This window comes from Dendronephthya gigantea, unplaced genomic scaffold (genome assembly GCF_004324835.1).
Source record: "Dendronephthya gigantea isolate DGI-Jeju-01 unplaced genomic scaffold, DenGig_1.0 000180F, whole genome shotgun sequence".
Lineage (NCBI taxonomy): Eukaryota > Metazoa > Cnidaria > Anthozoa > Malacalcyonacea > Nephtheidae > Dendronephthya > Dendronephthya gigantea.
The window spans coordinates 308190-321325 of record NW_021163190.1 but is presented as its reverse complement, the minus strand read 5'-3'; the positions used below and the strand labels follow the sequence as shown (position 1 = coordinate 321325).

At 36.6% G+C, this 13136-nt stretch overlaps 3 protein-coding genes across 3 annotated transcripts; 1 reads left to right on the top strand and 2 right to left on the bottom strand.

Moving 5' to 3' along the window:
• Nucleotides 1-238: 238 nt before the first annotated feature.
• Nucleotides 239-2752, bottom strand: LOC114538333 (protein misato homolog 1-like). Its single transcript, XM_028559485.1, has 3 exons — nt 2170-2752; nt 1560-1835; nt 239-1218 (listed from the first exon to the last, which is right to left on the bottom strand). The coding sequence occupies exons 1-3, from the start codon at nt 2293-2295 to the stop codon at nt 508-510; spliced, it is 1113 nt and encodes a 370-aa protein (XP_028415286.1). The 5' UTR covers nt 2296-2752; the 3' UTR covers nt 239-507.
• A 1965-nt stretch (nt 2753-4717) lies between these two features.
• Nucleotides 4718-6831, bottom strand: LOC114538320 (2Fe-2S ferredoxin-like). Its single transcript, XM_028559473.1, has 4 exons — nt 6306-6831; nt 5593-5699; nt 5372-5507; nt 4718-5020 (listed from the first exon to the last, which is right to left on the bottom strand). The coding sequence occupies exons 1-4, from the start codon at nt 6470-6472 to the stop codon at nt 4927-4929; spliced, it is 504 nt and encodes a 167-aa protein (XP_028415274.1). The 5' UTR covers nt 6473-6831; the 3' UTR covers nt 4718-4926.
• Nucleotides 6832-7205: 374 nt separating this feature from the next.
• On the top strand, nt 7206-12886 carry LOC114538315. Its single transcript, XM_028559464.1, has 6 exons — nt 7206-7493; nt 8688-8787; nt 9472-9617; nt 10147-10261; nt 10883-10950; nt 12265-12886. The coding sequence occupies exons 1-6, from the start codon at nt 7320-7322 to the stop codon at nt 12523-12525; spliced, it is 864 nt and encodes a 287-aa protein (XP_028415265.1). The 5' UTR covers nt 7206-7319; the 3' UTR covers nt 12526-12886.
• Nucleotides 12887-13136: the final 250 nt, after the last annotated feature.

Sequence of the window (13136 nt, the reverse complement as noted above, 5' to 3'; positions counted from 1 at the left end):
TAAATTATTTTGCAGTAGTGTTCCTGGGGTCGCCCGGGGGGGAGTTCGAATTGACTCATGCATAAAACCATTTCATTGAAGTTTACAGAGGAAAACAATATATATAAAGTTCACAAAAATTATTGATAATTTGTTTTGTTGAATATTAGTTCTGTTCGTGAATATTATTTAATGGTGAATTCATCCAAGAATATTGTACATAATATGAAAACTATTTAAATAGTTGAAAAATATTTGATATTTGTAAATAAATGCATTCTATTTTTTTGAGTTTGATGAATAAATCATTGATCAAATCTGTTCACACCATTCTTGTTTGCATTTCCAAATAACTGTGTTAGTTTCAAAAGCTTTCAAATTGATAATGATTTCCAGAATTTGCGAAGGTCAGTCAAAACCAAGACTAGTCCAGATATATTAAGAAGATCAGTGGTTTAATCTATGACGATGGTGCCCTGTAAATATGCTTGCCCCCCTAATGTATGGATGTTGGCAACCCCCCTGCCCTTAGAGTTCATAGTCAGACTTATATGCTTCAGCCAAGACCTTCAGTTTCTCTCTACTGTCTTCAATATCTGCCTGTTCAGTTCCTGCTTTTAAAAACCCTGAATAGTTCATTCCGTCAAACTTGTTTGTGTCTTTGTACAGCCTTTCCAAAGGCCTTGAGATTTCTTCACAATTTACAAGACTAGCCATTGCTGATGTAGAACTAACTTTGACCTCTTCTGGTCGGTTATAATCTTCGATAATGCAACCAATTTGAGTAACAGAGGGTTTAAAAATGTCTGGAAATTGTAGGGTGAACTTACAAGGGGTCTGAACGACATAACTTGGGCAAATATGTCCATGGTTGGTTTTGTACTGAAGCATTGCAGATAACCTTCGTGAAACGAGATTGTATTCCTCCAGTTTTAGCAAATGGGTTGGTATTCCACGGACTACAGTGGTTTGTGCAAGAATGCTTTCAGGTCGGCTTGTATCTGGTGTCAGGGAGATGTTAAAATCCATCGGTCCATTTAGTATGTCGTTTACAGAGCCTGTGCTGCTCAGAGGAATCGGTAAGCCCATAGTCAATGCAGAAATCTTTCTACCAGCCACTGAGATGGGTCCAATTAAAGTGCTGATGTCTGTAGCCTGGTCATTTGAAAGTCGAAATGGTAATGTCGCTGTGTCTATCGCTGAGGCAAGGATCGCACTTGTTTGGTATGTGGAACTAGCCTAAAAATACCATGGTTAGTCATATTGTGAATTGGTTTTTGACCTATAAACAGTACTCTTCCACTGATGACTAAAATCATCTGACATTAGACAGAGTAAAATACTATTTAGGTCACATCTGGGTGCATTGCAAGCTAATGGTTAACAAGAGACACTGACAGACAGTTTTGTTAACTTATTAACTGACAGTACTCTTCCACTGATGGGTAAAATCATCTGACATTAGACAGAGTAAAATACTAAAGTAGGCCACATCTGGGTGCATTGTAAGCTAATGGGTTAACAAAAGACACTTAACTCATTAAATAAACTCTCATAGTTTGTAATTAAAAATATTTTACCTTATAATTGATGTATGGGAATTCAACTGGTTCCCTTCTCAATCCATAACTACTCCTCAAGGACAGTGGTATCACCTGACAATCTGACTCAATATACTTTCCAAAACTTAGCATAGTATTTAACATAGTCTTTTCAACAGTCTGTTTACCATCATCACCAAGAATTCCAGGCATCATTGCAAAACACAAAGAAAACTTTTTTGAATAATCGTCCGCTAAATCTTGAAGTATACTCGATGAGAGGCCAGCAAAACCATCATGAATATCTGTGAAGACCTGTTGGTTGGAAATTTAAAGATGGTCAGTGGAAGAGTACAGTACGTCAGTTAATAAGTTAACAAAACTATCTGTCAGTGTCTCTTGTTAACCCATTAGCTTGCAATGCACCCAGATGTGACCTGCTTTAGTATTTTACTCTGTCTAATGTCAGATGATTTTACTCATCAGTGGAAGAGTACTGTCAGTTAAAAAGTTAACAAAACTATCTGTCAGTGTCTCTTGTTAACCCATTAGCTTGCAATGCACCCAGATGTGACCTACTTTAGTATTTTACTCTGTCTAATGTCAAATGATTTTACTCATCAGTGGAAGAGTACTGTAAAAAACAGACCTGAAAGCCTTGTAACCTATCGCACTCCTCTGAAAAAAAGTGCAGCCTGTCCTCGAACTCGTTGTAAAACTTTCCAGACTTAAAGAGCATCTCTCCACAGCCAAAATGATCAAATCCTTCAGACATCTGATTATGCAGAAGGTCAACGACTTGCGAAGATTTATCGTGGAAACAAGACAACGTGAAATCTGTCCAAAATAAACCAACTTCATCGGCTGTATTTGAACCGCTATTTTTACTTCCTCTGTCGTATTTCTCCACATTTCCATCCCAAAAAATACCATCATCAGTATCGTCTGTTGCCGTTTCATCTGCGCTAGGAAAGTTTCTAACGTTTTCTTTCAAGTCAAATGATACAACACGAGGCTTATATGAGCTTCGACCAGTTTCAAAATTCAACCCGTGTCTGTACAAAATATCCTGCGAGAGTTCATTAAAAGAGTTCTTTTTAGCAGAGGCCTCTTTGAACAAGCTCTCTTGTAAATTCCAGTAGTGTCCGCCGACAAAATTGCTGTAATTTCCAACTTGAAAAGTGATAACTTCTCTCTCTTTAGGAGAAGCTAAATCCAGACTTTCTCCTTGATCCGCCATTTCTGAATTGACCTCACGAAACAGATTCCGTAATCCTAAATACACGAGTTTATTCCTTGAGATTAGGTTCGGATTAGGGCTTAGATTAGGTTGTGGATGATTAGTCACACCCCTAATCCTAAATGTAACCATAAAATAAAAAATTGAGAATTCTGTGATTGCTCAGATTCTCAGAAGTCGCAATCAGAACCAATCAGAACAAAACCTGAATTAATCCTAGCTTAATCTCATGGATTAAATTCGTGGATTAGGATTTGCTGAGCATGGATTATTATTGCCAGATTTTTCAACTGAGCTTTATATATGCTGTACTGTCAAACTCAAACATAAAATTTGTTCCAATTTTAATCATTAGAGGGGTGGTGAAAACTGAAACATTGTATTAAAGAAATCATGAACAGTATTTCTGAAGAATGCAATGACCTAAAGAAAAAATATGATATATGTTTCAATACTTGGTACACAGAAAACTTCCTTCGTGGCGACACTAAATCAGAACCATGTGAAAAATTGTTCAAGTCGTATCGGGCCTGTGTCTTGGTAAGCTCAGATTAACACAAAGATTTATAAAACACTAAAGTAGGTCACATCTGGGTGCATTGCAAGCTAATGGGTTAACAAAAGACACTGACAGATGTTTTGTTAACTTATTAACTGACAGTACTCTTCCACTGATGAGTAAAATCATCTGGCATTAGACAGAGTAAAATACTAAAGTAGGTCACATCTGGGTGCATTGCAAGCTAATGGGTTAACAAAAGACACTGACAGATGTTTTGTTAACTTATTAACTGACAGTACTCTTCCACTGATGAGTAAAATCATCTGGCATTAGACAGAGTAAAATACTAAAGTAGGTCACATCTGGGTGCATTGCAAGCTAATGGGTTAACAAAAGACACTGACAGATGTTTTGTTAACTTATTAACTGACAGTACTCTTTCACTGATGAGTAAAATCATCTCACATTAGACAGAGTAAAATACTAAAGTAGGTCACATCTGGGTGCATTGCAAGCTAATGGGTTAACAAGAGACACTGACAGATAGTTTTGTTAACTTATTAACTGACAGTACTCTTCCACTGATGAGTAAAATCATCTGGCATTAGACAGAGTAAAATACTAAAATAGGTCATATCTGGGTGCATTGCAAGCTAATGAGTTAACAAAAGATATAATTTTGATAGATTTCCTATTGTTTGTTTTGTAGAAGGCCTTGAATGATAAAAATATCAGTCTAGAAGAGGTTGAAAAGGACATTTTAGGAACACACAATGAGAAGAAGGCACCAGGCGATGATCAGACGAATGAGAGCTGACAGGAACTGTGGGGTGCTTCATCATGAGATTGGTCAATAATAGACAGTGAAAAAATGAAGAAACATAACTTAATGTCTTAATAGATTACATTCAGATGCATTGCAAGCTAATGGGTTAACAAGAGACACTGACAGATAGTTTTGTTAACTCATTAACTGACAGTACTCTTTCACTGAAGAGTAAAATCATCTGACATTAGACAGAGTAGAATACTAAAGTAGGCCACATCTGGGTGCATTGCAAGCTAATGGGTTAACAAGAGACACTGACAGATAGTTTTGTTAACTTATTAACTGACAATACTCTTCCACTGATGAGTAAAATCATCTGACATTAGACCGAGTAAAATACTAAAGTATGTCACATCTGGGTGCATTGCAAGCTAATGGGTTAACAAGAGACACTGACAGATAGTTTTGTTAACTATTAACTGAGAAAATTGTTATAATGTTGGAAATATGAGAGAGTACATATTTATCAGGAAATTGTATTGATGTAGGCATTGGTTATGTCTGACTTGAGCAATGGACTGCAGAAAATGACTTAGTAAACATTAGACATATTTATGTTTGTACATAATCTCAACTGATAAAACATTCACAATATTCTAAATACTCTTCATTCAATGATATTGCCACAGAAGAAACCAGAAATAATAAAATACATTTATTATTATCAAAATACTGTAGTATTTGGAAGACAGAAAAATTATGTCAATAGCGCGGCCATCCTCAGGTACAATAAATTATTAAAATAATAAAATTTATTGCTAGAAGTTTCACACGTTTGTAGCATGTTTAGAATATTTAATGTTACATCCACAGTAAATTCCATTTCCAGAGGCGGTTACAAATCTCTTGCGTCTCTCGTTGCTTCAGGTACTTTTACAGTAATTCCATCAAACTTTTCAGTTACGTCAACCTGACATCCTAGTCTTGATCTGGAGAAAAAATCCAGTGTTACTACAGGAGGAAACCTAAACTAAACTAACTTTATTTATACTGGATAGCTCTATCAGTTCTAAACTGTTCTTCCTAGAGGTCCAGTAAGGATCTTCTCTTATTGATCCAGTGTTACTACAGGAGGAAACCTAAACTAAACTAACTTTATTTATACTGGATAACTCTATCAGTTCTTAACTGTTCTTCCTAGAGTTCCAGTAAGGATCATCTCTTATTGATCCAATGTTACTACAGGAGGAAACCTAAACTAAACTAACTTTATTTATACTGGATAGTTCTATCAGTTCTAAACTGTTCTTCCTAGAGGTCCAGTAAGGATCATCTCTTACGTTGGTGTCAAACCATAGGCCAGATCAAGCATATCTAGTTCTTCATCATCTGGTTCAGGTAGATCCAACTTGGCAAATTCGTCCGGATCAAATATAAGATGACAAGTTGAACAGCTCAGAGTTCCTTCACAAGCACCTCGATGTGAAATTTGATGAAGAGAAGATATTCAAAACGTGTTAATAAACTCATGGCTAAAAGAGAGCAGTGTAGTCATTCTTACCTTCCAAATCAATATCATTATTCTTTGCAACATCAAGAAGTGAATCTCCATATTTGGCTGAAACTGTTTTCTTGTCGCCATCTCGATCGTGAAATGTGATTGATGCTCTGGAGAAGAAACAAACAAACCTTTGAAGCCGTGAAATCCGGTGCCAGTCACTGGTTGGCCAGTCAAAAGGAGGCAATATCCTCCTAAATTATTTGAAAACTAAAAAAACACATCTGGGTGCATTGCAAGCTAATGGGTTAACAAGAGACACTGACAGATAGTTTTGTTAACTTATTAACTGACAGTACTCTTCCACTGATGAGTAAAATCATCTGACATTAGACAGAGTAAAATACTTAAATAGGTCACATCTGGGTGCATTGCAAGCTAATGGGTTAACAAGAGACACTGACAGATAGTTTTGTTAACTTATTAACTGACAGTATTCTTCCACTGATGAGTAAAATCATCTGACATTAGACAGAGTAAAATACTTAAATAGGTCACATCTGGGTGCATTGCAAGCTAATGGGTTAACAACTCTTCCCATGAGTAAAATTATTGTTGGTGTCGTTTTTTTTAGCAAAATATAGCCAAGTGAACATTGAAGAATTACATAAAAACGGGAATTCGTTTTAATTAATCACTCAATCGCCATATGACTTCGAGTAAACACTAAAACGTGAAATATATACATATTTAAATATACATTTTCATCGACTTACGTGTCCGGCTGTAATTTTGCTCCACTCGAACTAACATGACGATAAGTGGTACCACATAAAGCGACGTTGTTTTGAAGTTTTGTCGAAGACGAATACAAGTAACTTGACAAGGATTTCCTCAAAGATCTTCTCGTGGAAAGCGATGCGAGTCTTCGAAGATGAGCCATTTTATTTGTATTGAATATTTATTCAAATTTCAATGAAATATGGAAATGAGATATAAAGAGAGCTCCAACGTACAAAGGTCAAGTACTTTAGGCATACTTGAACTGCTTGCCAGAGGGGGTCGCACGCGATAGGGGGAGGGGCGGGGCCCTCTGGCCTTGTGGCGTGGGTTGGCGGTCAATATAGGAGGGTAATATTACTTCATTGAAATTTAAAAAACTCGAGTGACGTCTGTGGGCTATGAGGAGGGCGGGGGGTATCGTTAACGTGTAGTGGTACCATCACTGATCATGTAGCTGGTGTTCCCTATGGGGTGGGCTACCATATCTAGATAAGGCTTGCATTGTATATATTATTAACATAGACATAGGATTATCTGGATCTCAACGAAATTAAATCAGATAATCCTATATCCATATTCTACAATGCAAGCTTTCATTCTAAGTTCTAACCATTGACCGAATCTAATCTAATCTTTAATGAGTTAGTCTAATCCTTAATCTATTTTAAACCTAATTCTCTAGGGTTTAGGATCACATTCGTTGAATCTGGATATTACTGCCAGTGAGCTCACTGATTACTGCTACTGATTAATTCTACCGGATTAACTTTACCGGATTATCTAAGGGATTATCCGCATATGTATAATACGTTGAATCTTGGCTCTATATATGGTCATTAATTATTAACCGATAGTATTAATAACAATAGTTATCACCCTTGCAACGAGTTAATATGTAAATATTATACAGCTTTTCCAAGCTGTTTACATATTGCAATCCGCATTCGCGCTGTGCTTCTCCTGTTCAATATTATCGCTTTTATATCTGTTTTTTGAGCAAATAAACCATGTTTGAAGTGCTTGGCCATTTCGTCTTGTTTTTGGCGATATTCCAGGCAGTTTTTGCCGGCGAAAACGACCTCAAATCTGGCACAAAACATTCAAAAGAGAAGCTCTCTATCTCTGTGAAAATCATCGAGGAGGAAGACTCCGCAAACGGCAGACGAGAAACCGAAGTTATTGTAAGTATTTGTGCATGAATTCGAAGAGAAAACTAGTTAAAAGTAGCCCAGTAATGGATGATAGAGTCTTGTATTTGTAAACATAGAAATGCGGCGTTTATATTCGGCATAGAAAGAGCTTAAAATACTTTGAATTTAACTGCGACACGGCTTTCACACAAAGTTCAGATTGTTTCGTTTTGAATCAAAACGAAAATCTGCAGCCAAGGCAGTTGAATTGCAGTGTATTTTCTTCGAGGAAACGTTGGTACTTTGTTTTGTTTTCTTTTGTAACCGGGAATCCAATTTGGGAAAGAAGGAAATAAGTTGTGACATGTCCTTGTCTATGGCGCCTTTAGCTGCCAAAACTTTCTCTAATCTTTTTCCTTTTAAAACGCAAAAATTGCTTCGATTGATCTGAACAAAACTGCGATCGAAGCTTCAAAACATCGCTTCAAAATCTCCTGCTTTTAATCGAAACGAAACTTGGTTTTATCAACTAAGATCGTTGTTCATAAAATCGCAAAATAAAAGCGACGAAATATTCCCAGCATGTGTCAATATCTGAACATTATTCATATTGTACAAGTCTTGTTTTAATACCCTTTTTGAAAACACCTGCACGTCTTCAGATAGTCGTTTTAAGTGGGAAATTTGCGGTCGGAAGTTTTCTTAATCTATATTTTTATATAACGTTATAGAAAGCAAGTTATTACATAACTATTATTGCGTGTTGTTGATGAAATTCCTCCCCCACAAAAACATGACAAAGCACAATTTTGCCTCTTGTTAACGGGAAAAATTCCTCAAAGTTGCTAGCTGTGTCTTTAAGATTGCCTCAGCTGAATTTAGCAATGACTTTGCAATAGTAGGCGTCTCTAAATGTACTTTTATAAACGTTTATTTATTTTATAAGTTCCATCAGCCAGATGATTTTACTCACCACTTGATCATTGTCATTACCAAGTAAACAAAACTATCTGTGATAACCATTAGCTTGCAATGCACCCAGATGTGATCTACTTTAGTATTTTACTCTGTCTAATGCCAGATGATTTTACTCATCAGTGGAAGAGTACTGTCAGTTAATAAGTTAACAAAACTATCTGTCAGTGTCTCTTGTTAACCCATTAGCTTGCAATGCACCCAGATGTGACCTACTTTAACATTTAATAAATAATTTATTGCTCACAATGCTGTTGTATTAATTCTCAGGTGAAATTGAACATTACAATCCAGGAAGACAGTGTCAGAATTAATGGGAAACTCACAGAACTAGATGTTCTTACGAAGTACGACCTCACTGCTGAGATTGGTACGAACAACCTAAATTTATTTGCTATTATAAATATATTCTTCACTTTGAATGTTTTCTACAGCAGTGATATTTTGAAACTAAGTTTCCAGCATAGCTTTTGAATCAGACTTTACACCTTCCACTAATGGTGCAGTCAGGTTCAGCTTTTTCATTCTAAGGCTATGCATGTGCACGCATTTACATTTTCGTTTTCATTTCAAACTGTTTCAAACACAGTCAATTTGAAGCTAATTTAACATATTCAGCATATTTTCCCTTGGATCATGTTGACAAAGTGTCAAAGCAATAATCTGGATGAAAACGATTTTGAGAATGTTCGAAAACGACGCTCATGTGCACACAGATGATTACCATCATGTGCACACTAACCACGCTTGCTCTTGTCAGCTACCTCTGTAGCTCAGTGGCAAGAGCATTGCACCGGCATCGCAAAAGCATAGGTTCGATTTCTGCCGGAGGACCGATAGTTGACTCATTTTCCATCAACTGTTCCTGGCTTGAATTTGAAGTGTGTATAATTCCACTCGAAATTAACACCCTAAGAACCATTAGAATTTACCTACCTCGAGTGAAGTGCCAAAAATCATAACTGATTTACCTTCATGTGCATACAGCCTAAATTCTTTTGACAGAGAAGATTTGGATAAGTTCTGGGCTAATTGTTGTGTATTCATTTCACAGTTTACTCTGCCAAAGATGTTCGCATTCTTCCTGTCATAATTCACGTAATGGTGATGAGAAAGGAGCTGGAATCGGGACATCAATATTTGATCGAAGAACAAGTGCAATTCATCAATGAAAAGCGAGTTGAACAAGTCGATGTTCAGGTAATTTTTATGGATGAAACCTTTAAGCCCTGGTCAAACGAGAATGAGAGTTGATGAGAGTTGCAACTCTCGCTTGCGTTTGACCGCGAACTCTCATACACTCTCGTGCACTCTCATCAACTCTCATTGACTTTGAACTGGTTCAAATTTTGATGAGAGTTGATGAGAGTTTGGGCGCGTTTGATCGGTCATGAGAGTTGATGAGAGTTGCAAAACAGCTAGCGGTTTGCAATTTTTTTGAAAAAAAAAAAGAAATCTTCTGAAAACAACGGGCAGAAACAAAAAAATAGCAAAACGAAGTGGAGTAAGGACGAAATTAATGCGCGCCGTAATCAACTCTCGTTCTCAACTCTCATTCTCGTTTGACCGGCGCATCGAGAGTTTGGAAAACTCTCGTGCAAACTCTCGCTTCTCAACTCTCATCAACTATCATTCTCGTTTGACCAGGGCTTAAGAATCAAGAGTCCTGTTGAATGCATAAGGATATTAAACACTTTAATAGCTTTAAAAATCAATCTAATCTACTCAGGTGCTGACAATTCATATGGATGTGAATGGCAAAGAATTCAGACGAACAATTGCTGCGGTTAAGTTCGAGGAATCAAACATTAAAAAAGCTGAGTTGTCCAGATACTGTGGAAAAAGTATGTTATTGTATCTTGTTCATCCAATATAAATATAGTTTAGGTTTCCTCCTGTAGTAACACTGGATCAATAAGAGATGATCCTTACTGGACCTCTAGGAGGAACAGTTCAGAACTGATAGAGTTATCCAGTATAAATAAAGTTAGTTTAGTTTAGGTTTCCTCCTGTAGTAACACTGGATCAATAAGAGATGATCCTTACTGGACCTCTAGGAAGAACAGTTTAGAACTGATAGAGCTATCCAGTATAAATAAAGTTAGTTTAGTTTAGGTTTCCTCCTGTAGTAACACTGGATCAATAAGAGATGATCCCTCCTGGACCTCTAGGAAGAACAGTTTAGAACTGATAGAGCTATCCAGTATAAATAAAGTTAGTTTAGTTTAGGTTTCCTCCTGTAGCAACACTGGGTCAATAAGAGATGATCCTTACTGGATCTCTAGAAAGAACAGTTTAGAACTGATAGAGCTATCCAGTATAAATAAAGTTAGTTTAGTTTAGGTTTCCTCCTGTAGTAACACTGGATCAATAAGAGATGATCCTTACTGGACCTCTAGGAAGAACAGTTTAGAACTGATGGAGCTAAATTTGGTAACAATATCCGAACTATTTGAAACTTCTAGATGACAAAAAGCCGAAAAGATTTTTGGATCCATCTCTGCCAGACGAGAAAGGATATGGTCATCATCATGTAAGCTTTCAAAAGTTTTGTATAAAATGTGTGGATAAAATTCATACCACTGTCGTAAAGTTCAAAACTCAGTCACATTTAAACAAAATAGCGTAGTATTAGTAACTATCGAAGATGCTTTTTAGCAAAGTGGAGCATATGTCCTTGATTCAACGGTAGCTCAACTTAGGGCCTGTTTATATGATCCCGTCTAGCCGGGACGGGACAGTTTCCGAGATCCCGCTTGTAGTACAAACGCTAATTAGTGTTTATATGACCACTTTTCTTCGGCACTTCTTGCCGGGATCCCGCTTAGACAGGACGAGAAATTGCCATATAAACACTCCATCCCGCTTGGCCGAGATGATTCGCGATTAACATACATTAGGAGCATGTGTATATATTGGCATACTCGTTTTCTACAATAAAACATGCCGTCGAAGGAACCTGCACCACAAAATGAACTCCATATAAACACGCCATCCCGCGTAGGCGAGTTTCCCGGCTAAGCGGGATGAAAACATCCCGTCCCGGCTAGACGGGATCATATAAACACGCCCTAAGCCTGAGAAAGTAAACAAATTCTTATTTTAAACGTTCTTCGCATGAGCCAGGTTACGGAGATTTAACGAAGCGTAAAACGGAATTTTAAGTATTGAGAAAAGTCTTTTTGAAACAGAAACATTGCATGCTATTGTTAGAATGACTTCACGACTACCAGGATCATGTTATTTACTCATTTCAAAAACTCAAAGTCAATTTAACGCTTCTTTAAATCTCGGTAACCGGGCTCATGTTTAATAGCGGAGAATTTGTACGGTTTATTTTTAAGAAAATGCTTTTTGTGAATATTAGGATTAGTATTATACCAAAATACGATTGCTTTCTAGAGTAAACTTTTGAATTCGTATGCGTGAAGTTTATTCTTACAGCAATATTTTGCCAGGACTTAAAAAAAAACTTTAAAAAATCGATTTTTTTCGTGGTTTTTCAGACGATTTCAATCGATTTATTTAGAATTTCGTTTTAGCCAATCAGCAAGTTTGTTTACATTTTCAGTAAGCCAATCAGAATGCATAAATTTTGATAAAAAGTACAATATGTACCATTTTACATGAAGTAATTAAAATGTACGCATTCTGATTGGCTTTCCCTCAAAAATGTCACCAAATACACCGATTAGTTTAAAATGAAATTCCTCTTTGTTATTTAAACCTCGAACCGCCTCAGGTTGTAGTAAATATCTACCCTTAAATATAATATGTAATAAATTTAATATGTAATAAATATAATATGTAATAAATATAATATGTAATAAATATCTACATTATCTAGAAACATCACCACGGCAAAAGCCTTTGTTCCAGTTTCCATAAGCTTCCATTTGGCGCGCGAGTTGCAATTCTTGTCGGCTTGGTCCTTGTCGTCTTGGCATCCATGATGTGCTGTGCTATGTGTTGCTGTCGCAAGAGCAAGAAAGCTTATGAAATCAGCAAGGGCAACGATTTTAAGGCTGAATTTGAAATGGAGGATGACGAAGCTGAGCCGTTGCCTGAAAAACTGGCCTTTGACGACAAAGAAGTGCTGATTGCTTAACCATAAGAATGCGTCTTCAAAATATTCAACTTCTCGTCTTAATTCATTATAGACTTGATATTAGCCGTGTTTATTCTAGCCTAACCGTGACATAATTTCGTATAGTTTTATTGACTGAAAAAATATACCTCACAGACTGCACACTTTTGATTTTAACCTTGCGATGAAATATATTAGTTTGTTGTAAGATAAAATTTGATTATTTTTGCACTTATATGTACACTTTTAAGTTCAACATCTTGTATTGAAGATCACCGTCCTCAGTAAATGTATAGATCTCTTTAATTAGTTGCACCATGATTTTATGTAGATATACTTATTAGTGTACATTAAAACTATTCCGTGTGGAAAAATGAAAGTTTTTTGGTGAGTCACAATGGAAAGCTTAAATACGTTAAATTTATCTTCGCTCTCAAGGCTTGTCATTGTAGCTGATTCGTCTATGACGCGCTAGGCTTGTGGCAATGCATACTCTGTTTCTCACTGAGACGTAACGGTTAGGTGCACATACATCATGGTCTGGGGGCCGTAGTGCATCTTCCCCTTAGATAGCCGTTAAGATGTGGGTAATGTATCTTTTCAGTAATGCTTACACTTGATCACTCCAGTAA

What these genes read in the sequence shown, in the direction of transcription:
- LOC114538333 (XM_028559485.1), bottom strand. Translation starts at nt 2,295, where the DNA reads ATGTCTGAAGGATTTGATCATTTTGGCTGTGGAGAGATGCTCTTTAAG. An exon ending in ATAGGTTACAAGGCTTTCAG is followed by an intron (nt 1,836 to 2,169) that starts GTCTGTTTTTTA and finishes TCCAACCAACAG; the next exon opens with GTCTTCACAGATATTCATGA. An exon ending in TCCCATACATCAATTATAAG is followed by an intron (nt 1,219 to 1,559) that starts GTAAAATATTTT and finishes TGGTATTTTTAG; the next exon opens with GCTAGTTCCACATACCAAAC.
- LOC114538320 (XM_028559473.1), bottom strand. Translation starts at nt 6,472, where the DNA reads ATGGCTCATCTTCGAAGACTCGCATCGCTTTCCACGAGAAGATCTTTG. An exon ending in GCAAAATTACAGCCGGACAC is followed by an intron (nt 5,700 to 6,305) that starts GTAAGTCGATGA and finishes TTTCTTCTCCAG; the next exon opens with AGCATCAATCACATTTCACG. An exon ending in GCCTATGGTTTGACACCAAC is followed by an intron (nt 5,021 to 5,371) that starts GTAAGAGATGAT and finishes TTTTTTCTCCAG; the next exon opens with ATCAAGACTAGGATGTCAGG.
- LOC114538315 (XM_028559464.1), top strand. Translation starts at nt 7,320, where the DNA reads ATGTTTGAAGTGCTTGGCCATTTCGTCTTGTTTTTGGCGATATTCCAG. An exon ending in GACGAGAAACCGAAGTTATT is followed by an intron (nt 7,494 to 8,687) that starts GTAAGTATTTGT and finishes ATTAATTCTCAG; the next exon opens with GTGAAATTGAACATTACAAT. An exon ending in CGACCTCACTGCTGAGATTG is followed by an intron (nt 8,788 to 9,471) that starts GTACGAACAACC and finishes TTCATTTCACAG; the next exon opens with TTTACTCTGCCAAAGATGTT.